Source organism: Danio aesculapii, chromosome 12, assembly GCF_903798145.1.
Source record: "Danio aesculapii chromosome 12, fDanAes4.1, whole genome shotgun sequence".
In the NCBI taxonomy this organism is placed as follows: domain Eukaryota; kingdom Metazoa; phylum Chordata; class Actinopteri; order Cypriniformes; family Danionidae; genus Danio; species Danio aesculapii.
In genome coordinates, this window is record NC_079446.1 from 20,173,385 (window position 1) to 20,195,504 (window position 22,120).

Below are 22,120 nucleotides of genomic sequence, written 5' to 3' on the forward strand. Positions count from 1 at the left end.
TATTTATTGTATCTGTATAAATCTATGCATTTTAGTTTATTAGGCAAAAATAAATCATTTTTATATTTTGAATAAAATTTATTAACCTGGATATTACCATTTCAGGACACAATTTTTAATAAAATAAAATCAGTCTTCAACCGACCAACCTGTTAGCTAATATTTGCATAGATAGATAGATAGATAGATAGATAGATAGATAGATAGATAGATAGATAGATAGATAGATAGATAGATAGACACATAACTTACAGTATGTTCAATTATGCTAAAATAACAACACTTTCAGTTCATTCAAAGAACTACTGTTAACCCATAGACTTTCATAATAGACATACCTTAAAAGGTAAAACCTGCTTGCTTTGCTCGGTGGAGTTTTCTCGAAGTGTTTTTGTGGTGTCTCTTTCGTTTGAGACATCACCACCACTGTAGTGAACGTGCTGGTTTGTAACATGATAACTGCCAGAGCCAACAGTCAGGAGGCTATGGCAACCCTAAACAGAAAAACAAGTACACTTAACACCAACGTGCGGCGAATGAGGACAAAATGTAAGCAATTTCACGTTTTGACTGTCAAATGTTAATACGTTTGCAAATAATTCTGTGGAAAACTGAAAACAAGAGACAAACATATAAACTATGGTAATTGGAAGGTGGTGTACCCACGCTCATGTTTGGTGTTTAATTACATTGTTACTCAATGACATGACTACAATATATACATTACATTTTCGAAAAGACGACTATTTTATTTTAAATTAATAATAGACTACTCGTAGGCAGTTTTTATAAGACGAACGAAACGTCTTCTGAAAAGCCATGAGAAGTAAAAAAAAATAATAATAATATGGCAAATAACTAATTAATGATTAATAGTAATTAAAGAGGTCTAGGTCGGACTTTTACTTTGACAATTGTCTTTCGTAAGTTCCGTTTGAATGTTGCCAAGTCTTCGTTAGTGTTGTTTATTTTTTATTATTTTTTTTTACCTATGTCACGGGTAGCGATAATCCATAATATAGTAGTGTAAAAAGTTTAAGTGACTGTTTAATCAATTTTATAAATAATAATTCCTTTACTTGTAGAGGTCTATGCCGATGCAAGGCTGGGTATACTTAGTATGCTTAGGTGTCCCGTTTTGTACGAAGATCTGGCAACAATGTTTTGTGTTCTCGCCTGCTTCACAACCATACTGGCGGTCTGTTCCTGTACGGGAAGAAGGTGTGAGGATGGTGCTCAGGTGAATAAAGGTAAAACTTTTTTTTGTCTTTCCGCTTTCTGATTACATTATGCCCGATATGTAAGCAAATATAATACGTTTTATTAAACATGTTCAGTCACTTTACGGTTCTGCTGTGCCTGTTTTGACGCGCCTTCTCGTTATATACACATATCTGTGCTGAGTGAAATAAACCGCTCACATTTCTGTTCTTCTCACTGTAGGTCAAGACAAATGGACTTCCTGACTCTGTTTGGTATATATGTGGCTGTGGTGCTCATCTGCATTGCTCTGGTTTGTAAATATTCAGGACATCAGCAAACTCCTCTCGGTCAGCTGTTGGGCGCGTTCACAGGGGTAAGAGCCTCTAAACTTGGTGTTTGTGTGTGTAATGAAACGTATATGTATATCCATATCCTGTTATTTATTTTAGATTGTCTCTCCATGGATCCCACAATGGCTCCAAAGCATTTGCTACAGGACTATGCACAGACTGTTTCATCAAAGGTGAGATTTACAGTCTATGGTATAAATACAGTCTAAAACATATTGTTGAACAGGTCTGAAGAGGTTACACCAGTCCATGTTTGTGGTAACTGTAATGAAGTAAATAATGAAAGTTGTTATAAAGTTCAGAAGCAAAGAGTGCCATCTCGCCAGCCTCCTATGTTTACGTTCAGTCATTTCACTTTGAAGGCACGGAGAAGAACCTATTCATCACCATGAAAATGAAAATTACCAAACCCTACCTGCTTATTTTAGAAGAGAATTTCAGATGGTACTTGAAGGTTTTTGCTTCTGAAAGTTTTACAATATGAACTTCATTTGTGAGATATAATAAATTTAGTGTTAATACAGGCTTCTAAGTGCCCTACAACTAGAAAGTTGAGTAAGATTACTGAGTGCATTTTAAAATGTATAATGATGAAAACGGCCATGGTGATGAATTAATTCAGTAATTAATATAAAGTTAAAGCAATTATATGATATAGAAATCTATTAGAACATTATAAATATATCTTTATTGTCACATTTGGTCAGTTTAAATAAAACAATATGCTACATCATATTAGCAGTTTGGTAAAGCATTTTTGAAACATGTTAGCGAAGTGCAAAACATTTAGCAGTGTATGGAAAATGCAAATAAAATTTTTTTTAGTGATTTCTAAATTTACTTTGACTTGTGTTTTATTGCAGACAATACAGCAAGCATTATTTATTGTGTTCATCGTGATTTATTTTTTAAACACGTATTCCAATTTTGGTTCTTGCAACATATTTCAAAAAAGTTGAAACAGTAAAGCATTTATCACTGTGTAATGTTGCCATTCCTTTTCACAACACTTGAAAGATGTTTAGGGACTGAAGACACCAAGTGATGAAATATTTCAGCTGTAATTTTGTCCCATTCTTCCTGCTAACAAGTCTTAAAGTGGGCAACAGTACGTCAGGACAGCAGACAGGCCAGTATAGTACTTGTATCCTCTTCCTCCGAAGCCAGGACTTTGTAATGTGTGCAGAATGTGGTTTTGCATTGTCTTGTTGAAATATGCATGGGCGTCCCTAGAAAAGAATGCAGCATATTGTGCTCCAAAATCTCTATGTACATTTCAGCATTAATGGTGACATCACAGAAGTGCACTTTAGACCATGGCTTTTGAACTTGTTGCTGGTAACAGTCTAGATGATCCTTTTTATTTTTCTTTGGTCCTGAGCACACTGCATCCATTGTGTGATGGTCCATCCCAGAAGCCTCTGAGCCCAGAGAAGTTGACTGCACTTCTTGACACTGTTAACATAGGGCTTCCTTTTAGCACAGTAGATTTAACTGGCAATTGTGGATGTAACTATGTATTTTTGTACTTAGTCCTGAGCCCATGTGGTTATATCATTTATAGATGAATTATGATTTTTGATGCTGTGCCACCTGATGGATCGGAGACCACGGTAGTTCAACTTAGGCTTGAGCCCTTGTCCTTTATGTGCTGAAATTCCTCCAGATATCTTGAATATTTTAATTACATTTTGCACTTTTGGTGGTGACATATCCAATGTCTTCTATCTTTCTTTGAGGAACATTTGTTTTTAAACATTTCATGTATTTGTTTTCTCATGTATTTGTTGGCAAAGTGGTGATCCTCACCCCATCTTTGCTCCTAAGGGACCAAACCTTTCTTGGATGCTGCTTTTGTACCAAATCATAATTAATCACCTGTTGACATCACCTTTTTCAAATCACATAATTATTTACCTGATTACTAGCCCTAAACTGCTCTTGTCCCAAACTTTATGAATGTGTTGCAGGTCTGAATGACAGGAAATTATGTAAATTTACAAATTAAATAAAGTTGACCAGACAAAACCTGAAATATTTTGTGTTCGAATTGTCTGCAATGAAATACAAGTCAAACTAAATTTAGAAATCACTACTTTCTTTATTTGTGTTTTCATACTGTCCATACTTTTTCTGATTTGGGGTTGTATTTATGTGGCAGATATTTTGATTCAAAGTATCTTGCAGCAAATGAAAGCATTTTATTTGATCAGTATACGTGTTTTGAAACTTTAAACTGACAAATGTATTTCCTCTAATCATATATCTCATTATTTGTTTCACATTAGGAACAACTTCTTCCTTTACTTGCACCTGTTACTTGAAGTGGTTGTGTATGGAGAATTTACCTATGAGGTCTTTGGGTTCTGTTTGGACATGGGCTCCGGTTCATTCAGCTTGTGTGTCCCTTACATCCTCCTTGCACTGAAGTCCTGTGTGTTTTACCTGTGTTGTAGCAGAGACCCAGGTAAGAAAATGAAGACTTCTCTCATTTTCAGTAAAACAAAAGAAGACCTCAAATTCTGTTGGATTTTTGTTTTGAAGGGACACTGACAAAGTCAAACCTTTCTGCACAACTGAAGATCTACCAGTATGATGAAAAACTGTTCCAGCAGGGAGTGAAGTGTTCAACTTGTCAGCTGGTCAAACCTGCCCGCTCTAAACACTGTCGTAAGTATAGGCCATTACTATTATTCATGATGATGGTGATCGTGGAAGTATGGTTGCAGACTTTTTCAAGTGCACTTTACTCCATTTAATTATCTTGTTAATTAAACATGTAATTTACTAACAAAAAAAATTATTAAACCAATAGGGATGTAACGATTCACTGTGAGCCAGTTAAAAAAAATCAATTCAAATGTGACTATTCAAACCAGTAGAAATGTTGAACCAATCGTGATACATGTTTTGAACCGAGGGGGCACTTACAGACACAGACACAAACTCGCTTTACGTGCACATCAGCGGCGAGCAAGAGGTGGGGCTGCAGAGTAAAATAACAATGGTGAAGTGCACCAGTCAAAACACAAACTGTGTGCAAATACTGCAAAAAGACATTTTGAAAATACTTCAGAACAACGAACATGATGCACATAAACCATCAGCACATTGGAAAGACTACTATCACAGACGACTGTACACAAAAAAAAAAATTATTAATGAACCAAGCCACGCGGACCTGATGATTTGCAGCTCCACTTGCTCCACTGAGTGCTACGGAGATCAAGATGTTGTTCTTTTACAGAATGTCCTGGTTACATACGTAACCCGCGTTCCCCGAATAGGGAACAGAGATGTGTGTCTGTAATAAACAGACTTTGGGAGTGCTTTAGACGACCAATCACTTCTGAAGATATGAAAACGGGCCAATGAAATGCCAATTGAATTGGTGGAGCTTAGCTCTACAGCTGAAACTGATGAGCCAATTAGGGCTATATTGGTCGGCTGTTGGAGTCAGCTCATCAGAATTTTCCTGCCCGAGAGCTGATCACTCAGCTGCCAGCTGGAGACTCAGGTGCTATGGCAGTGGAGACACACGTCTCCATTCCCTATTCGGGGAACGTGGGTTACGTACGTATCCAGGACAATCCCCTTCATAAGGGAACTTCTACGTGTGTCTGTAATAAACAGACTTTGGGAGACAATATGGAAAACGCCACAGCAGCTAAGCCCGTCACGCTACTGATGTGTAGTTTGCCAAGCTAAGGCGTGAGCGCACTGACATCACCAAGAGTGCAACCTTCCAACGTCCCCTAGGCTCAACATATTACTATTACATGGGAATAATAAGAATTTAGATCGGGGGTCGTAAATGTGCTTTTACCTAGCTAATATAGACTAGGGATTTTAGAAATACGACAGTACGTTGGGAAGCGTGCCAGTCCCTGAAGGGGGAGGACGCAGCTTAGACTACCTGCTACCCAAGAGATCTGATCAGAAACGCTCTTGCTCAGCACAGTGGAGATTTTTTCAGTTATATCGTCGTTTAAGTCATTTGATATGCAGCAACACGCAGTCAAATATTTCGCCAAACAGATCAGCCACTCATAAACAATCATAAAGTCCTCGTGCTGCAGGAATTAAGAGGTTTGCTAAAGGTGCGGAGCTTTTGTGCAGTGAGAGGTTTGGGCCTTTAATAAACTACGACAGTTTGCATTCATTGAACAGTAAGAATGATTAATAAACGCATATGAAACAGTCCCTTAAAAGTCACATCTCGCTTTCAGTTTTGGGCTTTGGTGCGTTTTGCATTTCACACACAAGCGTACCGTGCCAAAGCCCAAGTGAACCGGGCTCTGGCACACCTCTTCCAACCGGGCCAGGGCCGGCCAAGTGAACTTTGTCAGAGCACTCACACTTCTCAAACGATCCGGGAAACGGGCCTGGGCACAGTTCGCATAGCATAGTGTGAGTAGGCCCTTACTAGTAGAATAGAAAATGCGCACGCATCTCTGGGTTTGGGAGCCTGTCGCAGAAAGCGTTAATTGACATCGAGCTAAATTTCCTCCCGATTGATCGGGGTAACCAGTAAACGGGAGGAAACTCACTCCACTCAAGGATATAATCTCAAGAATGTGTTGGATGTCGCCCAGCCTTTAGCTCTAAGGATCTGTTTAAGAGGCGCTGCAAACTTTCACCGAAAAGGAGGCATCGCTTATATATCATAGTATTATTAATAAGTGTGCTTCTTGGGGGACACAGCTCACCCTGGCACATGAAGCGAGGGTGAGGGCATAACTAAAAATGAACCAACCTTTATTTTGATACAGCACTTCCCTTCTGCTGATCATATCAGAAAAAAGCTGCGTATGCTTCGTATCACGTTAAGCGCACTGCACGGACATAGCATTTAAAAGGCTGGGTCTGCTTTCTCCGCAGGCAGCGCTTGCAGGCTCACCACCTCCCATAAAAAAAGGGGGGGGGGGGGGTAGGAGCTTTGGCACAAGATGAACCGAGGTCTCAGGTAAACGTGAGAGTAGGTCAGTCCGTATTACTGGCACAATTCGCTGACCGATATGCCACCGGAATCCTAACCCTCCTGATACCAGCGCAATCAGCAGAGCTGTCTAAGGACAGAAACTTATAGATACTGATCGAGTGGCTCAATGGATCTAATCATAACCGCTGGGGCTAGAGATCCCAAGAGGGCGAGAGAAGGGGTGGGGATGGCATTAACCATCTCGCGCCACGCGCCTCTGAGGAACCAGCTGATGAGGTTATGCCTTCACAGCGTGCTTCCATCCCCAGAGAGAATGGGGATGATCGCACACCAAACCTTCAGTGTGGAGGGAGACAGCCTGTGCTCCAGCTAGCCTGAAGGAAGAAAACAACGCTAATCTGGCATGTCCGGGGGTTTTCTCAGAGAGAATTCCCACACAACGAATAGACTCCACTGCAGAACATAGGCATGCCTAATAGGGCGCACTATTTCTGAGTGACGGTGTTAATCGTCGCACTGATAGGCAACCTAAGTCCACCGCACTCTGTATAGAAACTATCCAAGGAGGTTCCAGAGCCCTGCACGGGTGCCAGATGGGTGCCCGTCCCAGAAAAATGGAAGTGTTTTTCCGGGGAATGATCAGGGAGGGCCATCGAAAGAAGTGTAAGTTTGGACACTCGAGTCCGGTTGGGCCAGAGAGGCACAACGAGCAAGAACCGTTCCTAGTCTACCCAATCTTGCACAATGTCTGTGCAAGCAGGCTGACTGGGGAAAGACAGCAGGATGACCTGGGCTTCTCTGAAGCGTGCCATAACAGCTGGAACGTTCCGGGGTGGAATCTCCGTTCTCCCGGAAACATAACGGTCCTGAGAGTATGCAAGCTGGCATGGAGAGTTTGTACGGGATATAAACGGCGCACAGCTTTTTAGCCGCAAGACTACAAGTGGCTAGAAATGTCATATGCCCCAGGAATCTCTGTATAATTTCAGTGAGACCACTATAACTGCCGATTTAATCGGACAGGGCAGCGCCAGCCCAGCACGCTAAAAGCGCACCGTGATCCAGACCGAGTCCAGCTCCACCCGAGATAAGGGAAGCTCTGCCTGGGGGAGAGCTCGCTCATACTCTGTTGACCCGAAACCCGAACAGGCCAAGGTGTCGGAGCACCAGGTCCCTGTGCATAGTCGATCAGTTCAGAGACTTAAATATTAACAGTCAATGAATAATCAAGAATGTAGATGTGTGTGCGCCAAGAGGCACAGGGCATCCTCCACGCATGGAAACAGGGAGAGCCCGTATGGCAGGACTTTTCCTACCATGCTCGACCCCCGTCGCACACTGCAAAAATCACAGTATAGGGAGGGAGAGAGCGAGACATGGAGTGAGCGTCCGTCAGGTCTATAGCTGCAACCAATCCCATCGATGAACGCACTGGGGGATGCCTTTCTGCATGAGTATCTCAATCGGCATCCTGAACAGATGACAGATCAAAACGTGCAGATAGGATTGGTATAACCCACCGCTTTCTGGATACAATGAAGGGGGGCTTAAACCCACTCTTCAACTCGGCTGGAGGACTGGCTTGATTATATCCTTTGCCAGGAGGATAACAATCTTCTTACGTGAGACAGGGGATGGCATAGCGAATAATCGCTTAAATACACAACTGTGAACTCGGGAGGCCAAGCGAATTGAAACGCAAGCCAAGTCTGACCGCCCACGTGAGCCACTTTATCGAGCTGAGCAGCGCTAACCAGTCTGACAGAGTTAGAATGAGCAGCATCACCGGAACGATCGCTGACGTACCCTCGTAGGGGCAGCTTCGGGATGGGGAGTGCTCATCCCGGGAAGCAGAGTGTCCCAAGGAAGATGTGAAAATAAGAGATTGACTCTTACCTTCCTCCCAGGATCCCGCGGAATGGCTGGAGGTGCGAGAAAGGAGCTCATTCTCTGGCACAGTCAAGCTTGTGGTGAAATGCACCAAAGCTGAGAGCTGGAAGGCAGTGTGTCCAATGCTGGCAGCAATTGGGCTTCCACGCCCAGAGGGAGGAAAAGCCGCTCTTTTGGGATAACTACATACATTCGCGGGGGTGCCCCGGCCTCCACCGGGGAAAGAACAGTTCTCCTCTTCTCTAAGCGGCCCGTCTCAGGTTCGCTTCGCAGTCCAATTACTGGACTTAACGGCGACCTGTGACTGGAGCGTCAACTCCCCGCGGAGGAGCTCGGCGCGTTCACTTAGTCGGTGGAACGGACTTTGACGGCGGAGCATTTTGGAGCCGCGGGAAGAGCGCACTCGGCGAGGAACAGCCAGCGCGGACAGGTCTGATGGGGAGAGCAGTTTTCCGAGCCCACCAAGAGATGACCTGCTCCATCGCGCATGGCTGATCTCTCACCACCGAATACTCCTGGGTAAAGTCCCAGTCGAGGTCGCCGAGAAGGCCTACCTGGGATATGGGCACACTAAGAAAGCAAACTTTGTCAGCGCGGCGCATATCTTCAGGATAGGCGAGGGTGGCATTTCCGGACCACTATGTGGCCATCGTCCTCACCAGGGCACGGGCGGCCGACTTTGAAGGTTCATGAGAGCATAGTCGATCGCTGTGCGAAGCTTACGCATAAGCCTGGGGAAGAACCGCTCCTGTGCAGCTAAGCCAGGAGGCTGTGGTGCAGGGCAGAAGCGGCATGGCCAGCAGCGGTGTGGGCTCCGGCCATGAGAGACACAGATAACCCACCCGCTTTAGACGGGGGTCTCAGCTTACCCCTTCAGGTGGCAGCGCCCACCACCTGAGGAAATATCTTCCTACCCACTGGCCGCCTCGCCATCAAGGGATATGAAGGCAGAGGACACGTGGACCGGGCGGAGAAAAACGCTCTCTATGCCAGCGTGTGCTCGCTGTGCGCCCCTGGGAAGAAGGGAACGGGGGTTGGAAGATTCAGCTTACATCAGCCCGCACGTCACACCCTATAGTCGGTCCGGCATTGAGACTGGGGAACAAGCCATCTCCAGCCGCATTGCTGAAACCCAGGAAGCGCAGCCATTATGTCTGATTCGAGAACCGTGACCACGATTGCACCCCGTAGGATGGAAGCAAGCCCGGTCTGTCATCTGAGCATAACAGCTCACCCTCCGATATCGTGGACCTTTGATCTCTGGTGTCATCAAGCGGAGGGGCGGGCATCCCCCCTGCTCTGGGAGTCTGTGGGCCTGGAGGCGACGGATAAACCCCCACTGTGATCCTCAGATCTGCCCCCGTGCTAACCGCTTTCACAGGGAGCAACGGGGGTGGCTGACGCCGCGATCTCAGCTGTGCAACAGCCATGCCCTTACAGTGAGAGCATGAGCTGTCCCACGGGCACCGCATTGACATGCTGGACCCCCAGACCTGTCATGCGATATCCGTGCGGTATCCGGAGATAGGGACCACCGCATCCAGAAACGCACAGTCAGAACAGCGTCTTGAAAAAAAAGGTGTTGATTGAATGTTGCTCTCCTAATGAATCTGCCTCTTTAAATGGAAACTGCTCTTTTGTGCACACCAGCGAAACGCTCAGGGGACAGGAATCCCAGATCAACTGCAGCTGTCGCGTCTTCCCCCGCACTGGTGAGTAAGCTTGAAATCAGGTTGGCAGATAGCGTGTCTTCAGTCGTGTGATCGGGTCTGAAGCAACATTTCTGATGAGCTGACATAAACAGCCGACTGATATAGCCCTAATTGGCTCATCAGTTTCAGCTGTGGAGCTAAGCTCCGCCAATTCAATTGGCATTTCATTGGCCCATTTTCATATCTTCAGAAGTGATTGGTCGTCTAAAGCACTCCCAAAGTCTGTTCACTACAGACACACGTAGAAGTTCGCTTATGAAGGGGAACCATGTATTCGATTTTTAACCCTCTCCTTTTCAAATTAGTTTATGCATATTTTAATAATTTGCTTATTGAATATTTAAAAGTTTTTTTAGAGTTTGCATGTTCTCCCAGTATTGGCGTGAGTTTCCTCCGGGTACTCCGGTTTGCCCACAAGTCTTAAGACATGCGGCACAGGTAAATTGGGTAAGCTAAAATTGTCCGTAGTGAATGGGTGTGTATGGATGTTTTCCTGTGATGGGTTGCAGCTGGAAGGGCATCTGCTGCGTAAAACATATGCTGGATAAGTTGGCGGTTCATTCCGCTGTGGCGACCCCAGATTAATAAAGGGACTTGGCCAAAAAGAAAATGAATGAATAAATTAAAATGTTCATGGTTATCTCTTCAGTGTATCACACTGATATTTATACTAACCAATTATACAAGTAATATTAATTATTCCCCTTCATAATCATGTTCAACTCCTGTCTCTGTCCTAATATATAATTAATAATTTTATAATCCGTTTTTTATGCCAGTGGAAGTTTTAGTTTGTTTATATCAATAAGTCTAAAGATAGTTTTTATTATTCATTTTTTGGAATTTGTTTTAAAAATAGCAATTTAGTTATGGCAGAAAATATATAATTTTGCAAAAAATTATCATATATTATTATCATATCGAATCGTGAGTCAGGTGAATCGTTACATCCCTACAAACCAATAATCTATCTCTAAACAATACATGAAGTGGTCACAAACTTGTCTGTCCCTCTCCCAGCTTACTGCCTTTCCATTTTCCATGCCTTTATGACATTTACATAAAGAACAAAACTAAAAATGAAAAACATTTATGTTTAAACTAAATAAAATTCAGTTACAAAAAATGGCTACAACACAATGATTTTTTATTTTATTTTAATTGTCTACCTTGATGTACACTTAAAAAAAATTCTGAATTATTATCTATCAATAATTTCTATTATTACAGTGTTGTGTATGTTTTGTGTGTATGATTTCTATACAATTTATTAATATTTCATTAAATTGGTGAAAAAGCTATATTTTATTTAATGTTTAATGTAATTTCATTTACCACATGTACTATGGTGATTTCCAAAATAGATTTTCGTAGATGTGTATGCTTTTACTGTAAATATAATTTACATTTTATAAGATTTTAATGGAAGGGACAGGGTTTCCTAATAATGTTGCTAGTAAATCACCCCTTTAGCATTGAACCAGCTATAACCAACTCAATTATTTTTTAGGTAAACTCATTTAACGGAAAAAAAGTTATGCAGTATTATAAAGGTTTGTCAGTTATTTCATTTGACCCTCAGTTTTACAATTATCAAGATACAAACAAGCGTTAGATTTTATTGCATTTGGCTTACCAATAAATGAAAATTTAAGCACCATTTACTCCGCTTCAGTGGTTCAAAACTTTTAAGAGTTTCTTTTTTTTTTCTGTTGAACACAAAAGATAACCATTGTAACCATTGACTTTAGAATCTTAACCCAAACATCTGTCTGAGATAGCACATTACACCAGCTACAAACAAACCATTGTGAGTTTGCTCACCTGTTTTACTCAAACAGATGTCTCAGCTGTTGTTTGGTTTATACCATTGAGATCGTAAATGGGTTGACATCTATTAGTCTGTCGAGGTTCATGCATGAGTCATCACATTTGTTAGGTCACACACCTTTAACATACACAGAACTGATCACATCTGAGGGTTATTCAATGTAAATGCAACTGAACTAAAATAAACATGATCTATCACAAGTTCTAAGCAAAAGAGGCTAGTATTTTTATCAATGGCACTAGTGGTCCAGTGTACTTGTTGCTGATAAGGAGTCTTTGTTCCATTTTTATTTATTCTATCATATTTATTATTTTTTTTTTTTTGTAAATAACATTACAGAAACATTGTGATTTAATCTTTTACAGGCGTTTGCAATCGATGTGTCCAGAGATTTGACCATCACTGTGTGTGGGTGAACAACTGCATTGGTGCCCAGAACACCAGATACTTCCTGCTGTACCTCCTCAGTGTTTGTGCCATGGCAGGGAACATTGCAGTCCTTACAACGGACATGCTGCTCCAAACTGTTCTGCGAACTGGACTCTTGCACGCTCACTACATTGATGAGCAGGGTGTACAACAGCCCGCTGGACCGCTCTTTATCATCCAGGTAACAACAATTGACCCGGGAATACACTTAACTGCAGGGCCAGACAGAATCTGCAAAGAATTTCTTACAAAATTTGCAAATCTAGGCAGAATGATTAGAGTATAGAAACTTAAAACTAAATGCATGAAAAAAAACATTTAAAGATCTCGTGAAGTGCTTTGAAATGTGCATTTTTATTCAATGTTTGTTAACGTAATCTCAACTGAAACATGAAGCGTGGGACATAGTGTTTTGTTTTATCACTTCTCTGCCAGTAAGCGTGGTTGAGCACATCAAATGTGAAGCCTCTTGGAGGAGGCGGGGCATGTCAGATAGAGAAAACTAAAGTATGAGGTGACGTGAATAAAACCATTGCAGAACCAACAAATTACAAGCTTTACATTTTTATGTCAGTTTTATATCTACTAAACACAACTATTGTCACTGTTTTGGTGTGCACCAGCTTATAGGTGTCCTAAAAACTAACAATACTGATACTAGCATTTAAACAATGTATGGGACCTGTAAATGTTTATTTAAGGACGCTTTTTGCTTGCGTTTTCCGTCAACGTTTAACGCCTCGTGACTAAATAAAGGGCGACAATGTGATCGTGCACACCAACGTGCAAAACAGCAAGCGTTAAAGCGTCATTTTTTAAGAAACGCCTCATGCTCATTTTTTTGTTTTGATGTGCAGCGTCAGAACCTTGTCTACCAATCAGGATTGCTCTTTTGTTCACGTGCACGGAGCTGCTGAAGTTAAAGTAAACAGCACTTAGAGGCGATCAAGTGCAAAACTGTCAATGCGAGCGCACATTGAAGAAGATGCCCAGAGGCGATATGAACATGGAGCTGCTTATTGCTCTGGTGAACAATAATCATTTCTTCATCGCTAGAGCTGGAGCTGCTACTTGAACCATCCATGCTTGTTCGAAGCATACTTCGAGCATAAGTCGCCAGAATACTTTAACAACAAGCGTGTCAACTTTCTGACGTCTTCTGTGTTACAAACTGTTGACAGAAGCTTAAAAGCTTTGCACTTGATCGCCTCTAAGTGCTGTTTACAGTAACTGCAGCAGCTCCGTGCACATGAACAAAAGTGTCTGAATGAAGCACAACCATGCAACAGAAGTCAGATAAGCTCGGAAGAAACAAAGCTTGAAAAATAATAAATTACTTGCTGGTTTTCAGCGACAGGCTTCAGCCACTTTTTGAACTTGTCTTTCACCAATCAGGAGTACGCAAATTTACACTTTCCCATTTTGCTGTCTGTTTTGCGCTATGGTTTTGCTACATTTGGAGAGTGTCACATCACCTTCGCATGTTCGTTGCAAATTATGTGACGTCACCCGGATAGAGGAGCTTGGCCGGACGTGCCCGGCCCGAACTAATCCCGTGGATCTAGGAAAATAAATATATTTATGCTTTTTGGAGTCAAACACTTTGGACAACGCTTGAACAAAATTTAAGACCTCATAAAAACCCAATTAAGAGTTTTAAATACCTTTTTACTCGTACACACAAGGACGCTTTTATGGTCAGCGTTTTAAGCCATTTTTCCGGATTCAAACCCAAGTGATTTTCACTGGCGTCGAGCAGAAGAGTATGCAAAATCACTCCTTGATGTTCGATGGCGCTACGCAACTTTAAGCTTCTGACACCCGCTTGTAACGGAAGAAGAAGGCAAAGTTCACACGCTTGTTGTTATGGATGGTTCAAGTAGCAGCTCCAGTTCTAGCGATGAAGAAATGATTATTGTTCACCAGAGCAATAAGCAGCTCCATGTTCATATCGCCTTTGGGCATCTTCTTCAATGTGGGCTCGCATTTACAGTTTTGCACTTGATCGCCTTTAAGTGCTGTTTACGGTAACTGCAGCAGCTCCGTGCACATGAACAAAAGTGTCTGAATGGTGGAGAAGGTTTTGATGCGGCGCATCAAAACAAAAAACGAGCATGAGGCTTTTCTTTAATAATGACGCTTTAACGCTTGCCGTTTTGCACGTTGGTGTGCACGATCACATCGGTGCCCTTTATTTAGTCACAAGGCGTTAAACATCGATGGAAAACGTGAGCAAAAAGCGTCCCGGTGTGCACGGGCCTTAAAGTTGTGTAGCGCCATCTAACGATTTTGCATGCTCTTCTGTTCAACGCCAATGAAAATCGCTTGGGTTTGAATTTTGTAAAGTCTTAAAACGCTGACGATAAACAAAAACAAAAAGCGTCCCGGTGTGTACAAGCCTTTACTTTGCAAATCCAATTAGAACCATTTGTGTGGTAAATGATGTAGGTCTCATATAATATATCTACTAAAAGACAGAAAATATTACTTAAACTGTACATAAATCATATTTGCATATTTTTCATTAATATTTCTGAAATATGAACACTGAATAAATATATATTTATTCTCATAAGTAACTAAATTGATTTAAATGGCTTAAAGATTTCTGATTCTGTGCAGATTCTGTGTGGGCCTACTAATAACTATGTGGTGGTACTCGGATTACCTCTCAAATTGTTTTCCATCTCATTTTCTTTGTACAGCATCTCTTTCTGACATTTCCAAGGATCGTCTTCATGCTGGGATTCCTGGTATTTGTCTTTTTCCTCCTGGCAGGTTATTGTCTGTTTCATTTCTATTTGGCTTTGGTAAATCAAACCTCCAATGAGTGGTTTAAAGCAAAAGGTCACAACTGCCAACATTGCCATCCATATTCTGGACACAATTGCCGGACCTCATACAATCCATTCAGAGGTTTCTATCACAGGGGAATCCTTAAAAATGTAGGGGAGATCTTTTGGCCTTTACGTCCTGTTCAGAAAAAAGAAAATTAGAAAAAGTTTGTCATGTTTTTGTATTCTACACTATTTTATTTTGGTAAATGGGATTTTTAATAAATGTTTTCTCAGCTTTATCAGAGCTTTTTTGGATTTTCTTGACACTTCAAAATTGTTTGGAGCACCCACAAAAAATTAAGCTGTACAACCTACTGTTTCAGATTTGTTTTATTTTAAAACAAAAGCACAATTTTTTCTTTTTTTTCCCCTTTCACTGTCTAAATTGTAACAAATGATTTACTTTTTTGTTTTTACTGTTAACTATCTATACATGTAGTAATGGTCTTGTGTAGGGTATATGCAAGAATCCTAAAGGTAATTTCAATACCTTTTTAAGACTTTTTAAAGACCTCAGAATATTTTAAAACCTCATCGCCACTTTAAGTTTTAATCAGTATCAAACCTTTAACTTAATATATAGTTGTAGTTAAATCAATGAAGCACAACCATGCAACAGAACTCGGATAAGCTCGAAAGAAACAAAGCTTGAAAAATAATAAATTACTTGCTGGTTTTCAGCGACAGGCTTCAGCCACTTTTTGAACTTGTCTTTCACCAATCAGGAGTACGCAAATTTACATTTTCCCATTTTGCTGTCTGTTTCGCTCTATGGTTTTGCTACATGTGGAGAGTGTCACATCACCTTCGCACGTTCGTTGCTAATTATGTGACATCACCCGGATAGAGGAGCTTGGCCGGACGTGCCCAGCCCGAACTAATCCCGTGGATCTAGGAAAATAAATATATTTATGCTTTTTGGAGTCAAACACTTTGGACAAAGCTTGAACAAAATTTAAGACCTCATAAAAACCCAATTAAGAGTTTTAAATACCTTTTTAAGGGCCTTAATTTTCTCATAATTGATATATCAACTTTTAATACTTTTTAAGACCCAGCAGACACCCTGTTGTGTAAACAGATTTTGAAAATAAGTACTTGTATTTTGATTGGGTTTTTAAATCACTTGATCAGATTAAAGTTACTTTTTAAGAATTGCATAATAACACGTTAAAATATATGTAATTACTTGATTACCCCCACCCCATGTCAAAAATAATCTTAAAGTTATCCAAATGTATTCTTAATCCACTTCTTAAAGTTATCTAACTACTAACAACAATGTTTATAATGTAATTTGTATAGTTACTAATCAATTTGGAAGTAATCTATTTATAAACAACAATTTGTTATACAAGAGGGAGCATAACAAGCATAATAAATGAAAATCAAAATTAAGTAAACTATTGACGCAGTTTTTATCAATAAGTTTTCAATTTTCTATTGAAATCATTTTCAGCACAAATTTTTAAAACATTTTTCAACCTTGTTAAACATTTTGAATAACAAGTGTGCATTGTCATATTTCCATTGTTAATCATATCAACAGCCGTTCCTGATAGTCAAACATTTCCCAATCCTATCTACCCCTATCTCTCCAACTTTACTTCCTGTCACTTTCTTAACTGTCTTATCATAATAAAGGCTAAATGAAATCAAGAAAGCATATCAACAGCAAGGCCAAGCAGCATTTCATCAATGCCAATTAAAAAACTATAATAAAAATATCAAAATATTATATGCAAATCATTTTACTATAGTGCCAGAGATTTCAATATTTTTAAGACACGGTTTAATTTGTTTTAGGGATTGAAATACATATTTAAATTTTATTTTAAAATCTACATTTGTGTAAATAAAACTAAATAAAATGACTTAATAGTGCAGTTATTTAAAAAATACACTCTCTCTCTCTCTCTCTCTCTCTCTCTCTCTCTCTCTTTATATATATATATATATATATATATATATATATATATATATATATATATATATATATATATATATATATATATATATATATATATATATGTGTGTGTGTGTGTGTATGTATGTATGTATATTAGAAAATGTACAATTATTAAATCCAAATCAATCCATTTAAAATGATGAAATGTCGACTATTTGACTGAGGATTCATCTTTGTTTTATCTCTGTCACTGGCCCTTTAAACCGGTGCGGAAGTGCAGAACGTCACGTACTGTACGGTGTCATTGAGAAACGAATGAATCACTTGCACATGGGATAGAGTGCAGATGAGCTGCCGCAACCAGTAACTTCCAGTTCGCTGTCAGCCCCTACCCTCTAACCTAAGCTGATCTCCGTCCACTCGGTGGAGTATTCGCACACAGCTGAAGATCAAATGTTATTTTAGAGCAGAAAGAAGCTCGCTGCCAGGACGGGAGTAACTTGAGGAATGGCCGCGTCTAAATGTGTCCGGCTGAACGGCGCTCTGAGCAGGCAGTTGCTGGACTCGGTGGACTGTGTGCTTTTTGACTGCGACGGCGTGATATGGCGAGGGGACCAGGCCATCCCTGGAGCCCCGGAGGCCATCAATTCATTGAAGAAACACGGAAAGCAGGTGTTTTTCGTCACGAACAACAGCACGAAAACACGACAGATGTACGCGGATAAACTGGGGAAGCTCGGTTTCGACGCCGCCGCGGACGAGGTGTTTGGGACGGCGTACTGCTCGGCGATGTACCTCAAAAACGTGTGTAAACTCGACGGAAAGGTCTATCTGATTGGGAGCAAGGCGATGAAGCAGGAGCTCGAGGAGGTTGGCATTCGACCGGTCGGTGTAGGGCCCGACCTTATCTCTGGAGTGCAGATCGACTGGGCGAATGTGCCTTTGGATCAGGAGGTTCGAGCTGTGCTTGTCGGGTTTGATGAGCATTTCAGTTACATGAAGCTGAACAGAGCCCTGCAGTACCTCTGTGACCCCGACTGCCAGTTTGTGGGCACCAACACCGACACGAGGCTGCCTCTGGAGGGAGGCAAAGCGGTCCCGGGTAAGAAATATGAAAATGACCTGAATCTCTTTTTGTCTCATCAAAAAAAAAAAAAATAAGAGTTCACCCAGAAATGAAAAATGTACTCGCATTCAAGTGTTGAACGCAAAAAAAAGGATACTTTGAAGAAAGCTGAAAACTGGTAACCATTTATTGTCATAGTAGGAAAAAATACTGTGGAAGTCAATAGTTTTTAAAATATAATCTGTGTTAAACAGAAGAATATAATTCATTAATGTCTAAAACAAGCAAAAAGCAAGCAAATTATGATAATTTTCATTTTTGGGTGAACTAATATCTCTTTAATGACCCCTTTGCTGTCCTTTTAGTATTATTTTAAACCGTGAACATTCAGACTCAGTAGCAGTTATATCAACTCAAATATTAGGAATTTATGAGGAGAGAAACTATTATCCACATTATCCACAATAAGGCTTAAATTACAGTTAAGACGACATTCGATACAGCCTACCTTTTAGTAATGTAATATAATCAATTTACAATGGTGCAAATATAAATGTGTATCATTTTAACCCCTTATTGATCAAATAAAATGTCCAATTATATATGTTTATTAAAAACAGTCAAAATAAGTTCAAGTTTTTACCAAAAAAAGCATATATATATATAAGGGTTGCACGGTTTACCGGTACTATGGTAGTATCATGATACTATGGCTCCAAAATACTGGCGGTGCCACTGTAGTTTGTAAATGGTAGTATCGTCATTAATGGTTTCTCTACAATAGATAATGTTGCATGTGGAAAAGTCACTAAAATGCTCACACGTTTGCGCAACAATAAACCATTTTATTTGAATAGTCTGTGGAGCCCTTTAAAGTTGCAAAACTGTAGAATTCGCTCCTTTTATAGTAGCCTATATTGCACTTTTTTAAATGTTTCAGTTCGAGCGCTCATCTGAATCAGTTCATTTCTGTTCCTATATGATTTATTGGCGACCGTGACAATCTCTTTAAAATAATGAGTCACAAAGTGAAATTTTGAGTCACTTTGGATTTTCACCTGATAAGACTGAAAAAAACAAAATAAATCGCACCCAAAATAGCAACAGGAAACATTGAACAATTTTTAACCACTTCATATTGCCTAATTTTGTTGGAAAAATGCTCTTCTGTGACAAATTCAATTTGGTATAGTTTGTATCCTTATTTTAATGTGTTTTTATTGGTCCGTTACCTACAAAATTAACAAAACGAATGAATAAATTTTAGGTGAAGTGACGTGTAAATAATACTTTTTAGCCTTAAGGGGATTATGAATTACATTCAGGCAGGCCTATTATAACATAAAATACAGTATTTCTGACCATTCCTTTATAATTTGAGTTATGATTTACAGTCTCGCAATACTACTTGGTATCGTGACACTTCAGCTTGTATAGTATCATAAGATTAATTAATGGTTTCGCAACAACCCTTATATATATATATATATATATATATATATATATATATATATATATATTTTATATATATATTATTACATATATTATTATTATTATATTATTATATATATATATATATATTTTTTTTTTTTTATTATTATATTATTTATTATATTATTATATATATATATATATATATATATATATATATATATATATATATATATATATATATATATATATATATATACTAAACTTGTGGGTCGATGACAGTTAATGGGTTTAAAGTTGTTTCAAAATCTAGTATATTACATCTAACTTGATTAAATGAATAGCAGATTGTTGTTTTTTATATTTATATATATTTAAATAAATGACAATAGCCTTGTTCTTGTTATCTGCAGGGACAGGATGTCTCCTTCGGGCAGTAGAGACGGCTGCCCAGCGCCAGGCTCAGGTAGTTGGCAAACCCAGTAACTTCATGTTCGAGTGTGTCGCAAGTCAGTTTAATCTGGAGCCTCAGAGGTGTCTGATGGTCGGAGATCGACTGGACACCGACATCATGCTAGGCTCAAACTGTGGCCTGAAAACCTTGTTGACCCTTACAGGAGTTTCTACAGTAGCAGAAGCAGAAGCGAACCAGAAGAGCGAATGTCCGCAGAAGCAGAAAATGGTGCCTGACTACTATATAGACAGCATTGCTGATATTTTACCTGCACTACAGGCATAGACATAGTTTACTTGAAATGTACCCACTTTAATAGAGAATATTTATCAATATATGTGTATCAGTTTGGATCAAAAGAACATATTTTAATAATATAGTTAATAAGACGAGTTTATCTTGACAAATATATGCAGTACGTTTTATTGTTATCAAGGCTTTGAACTGGCCTACCTCTTTTTTTTTGAATCTCCCACTTTTTTAAGATAACATAAGGGCAATATGTTTTTATTTCAGTATTATTATTTGTTTCATGTTTTTGTCTAAAAATAATTGTGAAATTAGTTTTATGGTCCGCTGATACTAAAACAAATGTCGATTTTCCAAATTGTGCCGTTTGTATTTATTTGATCATACTTCTGTTCTGTACTGTCAATTCGTTGTACTTCTAACATGAGATTATAATGAATATTTGCAATTACTATTTTTTGCACTTGACAGCTTTTTTGTCACTCAATAACCCATCGACCTGGTAGGTTTTTAATCCCACCATGGTTTAAACAAAGTGTTCATCTTATGTGACTGATCAAATAAATAAGTTTTGTTAATAAAAAGTTGTCTTTTTGTGTGTACGCTGGAGATTTCTAAGGTCACTGCTTAGTCCTATTTGAAATGATCCTAACAGAAGTAAATAAGCAGTTTTTATGCATATTATAGAAGTTACATTATGAAGCACAGTATTAAAAATGTAAAACTATTAGAACAAAAAAAAACACACAAAATTAGTGAACACATTTAAATATCTTTTAATCATCTGGCACCTGGTGGTAATTTATTTAATAGACTGACACCATCTATTCAACTGCAAAACGGGTGTAAACTACTTGGGTATTGTTAAGTGTTATTTTGAGGGATCTGCACTTGATTACAATTAAAAAGAAGATTAATATTTGTATTTCCGATTTTAAAAAGTACTTTTTAAGTGACTAATTTTTGGAGATTTTCATTCTGACAAATTGTGAAATTGTGCCGATGCCCATATTCATTTAAATGTTATTGATCCTGCCAATGAGATTCGTTGCAACATTCAATGAAATTGGGCAAACATGTTCATTGGTCATTTGGAAGTGATGTCATTTCACATCAAATGCCACCATGCACAGCACATAAAAAATATCAGTGTGTTCCAAATGGCAAACATGACACTCTGAAGAGCACTTCAGAGTAAAAAAAAAAAGTATGGCTGCCATATTGGAGTGCAGTTCCAAACTGAAGCGCTCAAAACTGGACACTTTGACCTTTTTAATACTCTGGTACAGTTTTAATTTTAAAGTCCCCTAAAGTTAAATAGCTGAATTTTACCATTTTTATATCCGTTCAGACTGTCTCCAGGTCTGACGGGAGCACGTTTAGGATTGTTTTCTGCAGCAGGAGTTTGGCCTCTTATGTAGATACATAACTGAATGAAAGCAAATGTTTATCCGAAGCTTCTTCAGCAACATCCGGTTCCTTCCCTGTATTCATCGCTTAGTCATTCAGCAATTTTCATGAAGGACAATGAGCCCAGTCACACAACAATATGATTAAAGAAGTTCTTTAAAGCTGAAAACATTGAAATAATGAAATGGCAGCCCAGAGTCCTGACATAAACCTGATTAAAAATTTCAGCAAAAACCTTAGCAACAAAAGAATGGCTAAGAAACATTATGGTCAATGAACAAAACTGGACTGAGGCTGAAGTAGAGCAGATCAAGATCAGAGCAGAGTGAGAGAAACTAGTGTTGCAAACTAAGAAGTGAAGACCAGGAGACTTTGGACTATTTTCAAGCAGGTTTAAAGATGTTGAC

General features: G+C 39.5%; 3 protein-coding genes across 3 annotated transcripts in view; 2 read left to right on the forward strand and 1 right to left on the reverse strand.

Annotated features, from left to right (window-relative positions):
- Positions 1-432, reverse strand: part of grid2ipb (glutamate receptor, ionotropic, delta 2 (Grid2) interacting protein, b) — an 82,911-nt gene extending 82,479 nt beyond the window's left edge. Inside the window, exon 1 of the mRNA XM_056469907.1 lies at positions 339-432. The gene's annotated coding sequence lies outside the window, so the exon portion shown is untranslated. The remainder of the gene's footprint in view (positions 1-338) is intronic.
- A 729-nt stretch (positions 433-1,161) lies between these two features.
- zdhhc4 (zinc finger DHHC-type palmitoyltransferase 4) lies at positions 1,162-15,433 on the forward strand. The gene is made up of 7 exons (XM_056470190.1): positions 1,162-1,250; positions 1,444-1,576; positions 1,653-1,726; positions 3,842-4,020; positions 4,098-4,223; positions 12,294-12,538; positions 15,063-15,433. The coding sequence occupies exons 2-7, from the start codon at positions 1,454-1,456 to the stop codon at positions 15,351-15,353; spliced, it is 1,038 nt and encodes a 345-aa protein (XP_056326165.1). The 5' UTR covers positions 1,162-1,250; positions 1,444-1,453; the 3' UTR covers positions 15,354-15,433.
- Positions 15,434-17,405: 1,972 nt separating this feature from the next.
- Positions 17,406-20,887, forward strand: pgp (phosphoglycolate phosphatase). The gene is made up of 2 exons (XM_056470084.1): positions 17,406-18,205; positions 20,014-20,887. The coding sequence occupies exons 1-2, from the start codon at positions 17,611-17,613 to the stop codon at positions 20,337-20,339; spliced, it is 921 nt and encodes a 306-aa protein (XP_056326059.1). The 5' UTR covers positions 17,406-17,610; the 3' UTR covers positions 20,340-20,887.
- The last annotated feature ends 1,233 nt before the right edge of the window (positions 20,888-22,120 follow it).

Coding starts and splice junctions, on each gene's coding strand:
- zdhhc4 (XM_056470190.1), top strand. CDS start 1,454: ATGGACTTCCTGACTCTGTTTGGTATATATGTGGCTGTGGTGCTCATC. Junction 1,577..1,652: donor TGTTGGGCGCGTTCACAGGG/GTAAGAGCCTCT, acceptor TATTTATTTTAG/ATTGTCTCTCCATGGATCCC. Junction 1,727..3,841: donor CACAGACTGTTTCATCAAAG/GTGAGATTTACA, acceptor GTTTCACATTAG/GAACAACTTCTTCCTTTACT.
- pgp (XM_056470084.1), top strand. CDS start 17,611: ATGGCCGCGTCTAAATGTGTCCGGCTGAACGGCGCTCTGAGCAGGCAG. Junction 18,206..20,013: donor GGGAGGCAAAGCGGTCCCGG/GTAAGAAATATG, acceptor TGTTATCTGCAG/GGACAGGATGTCTCCTTCGG.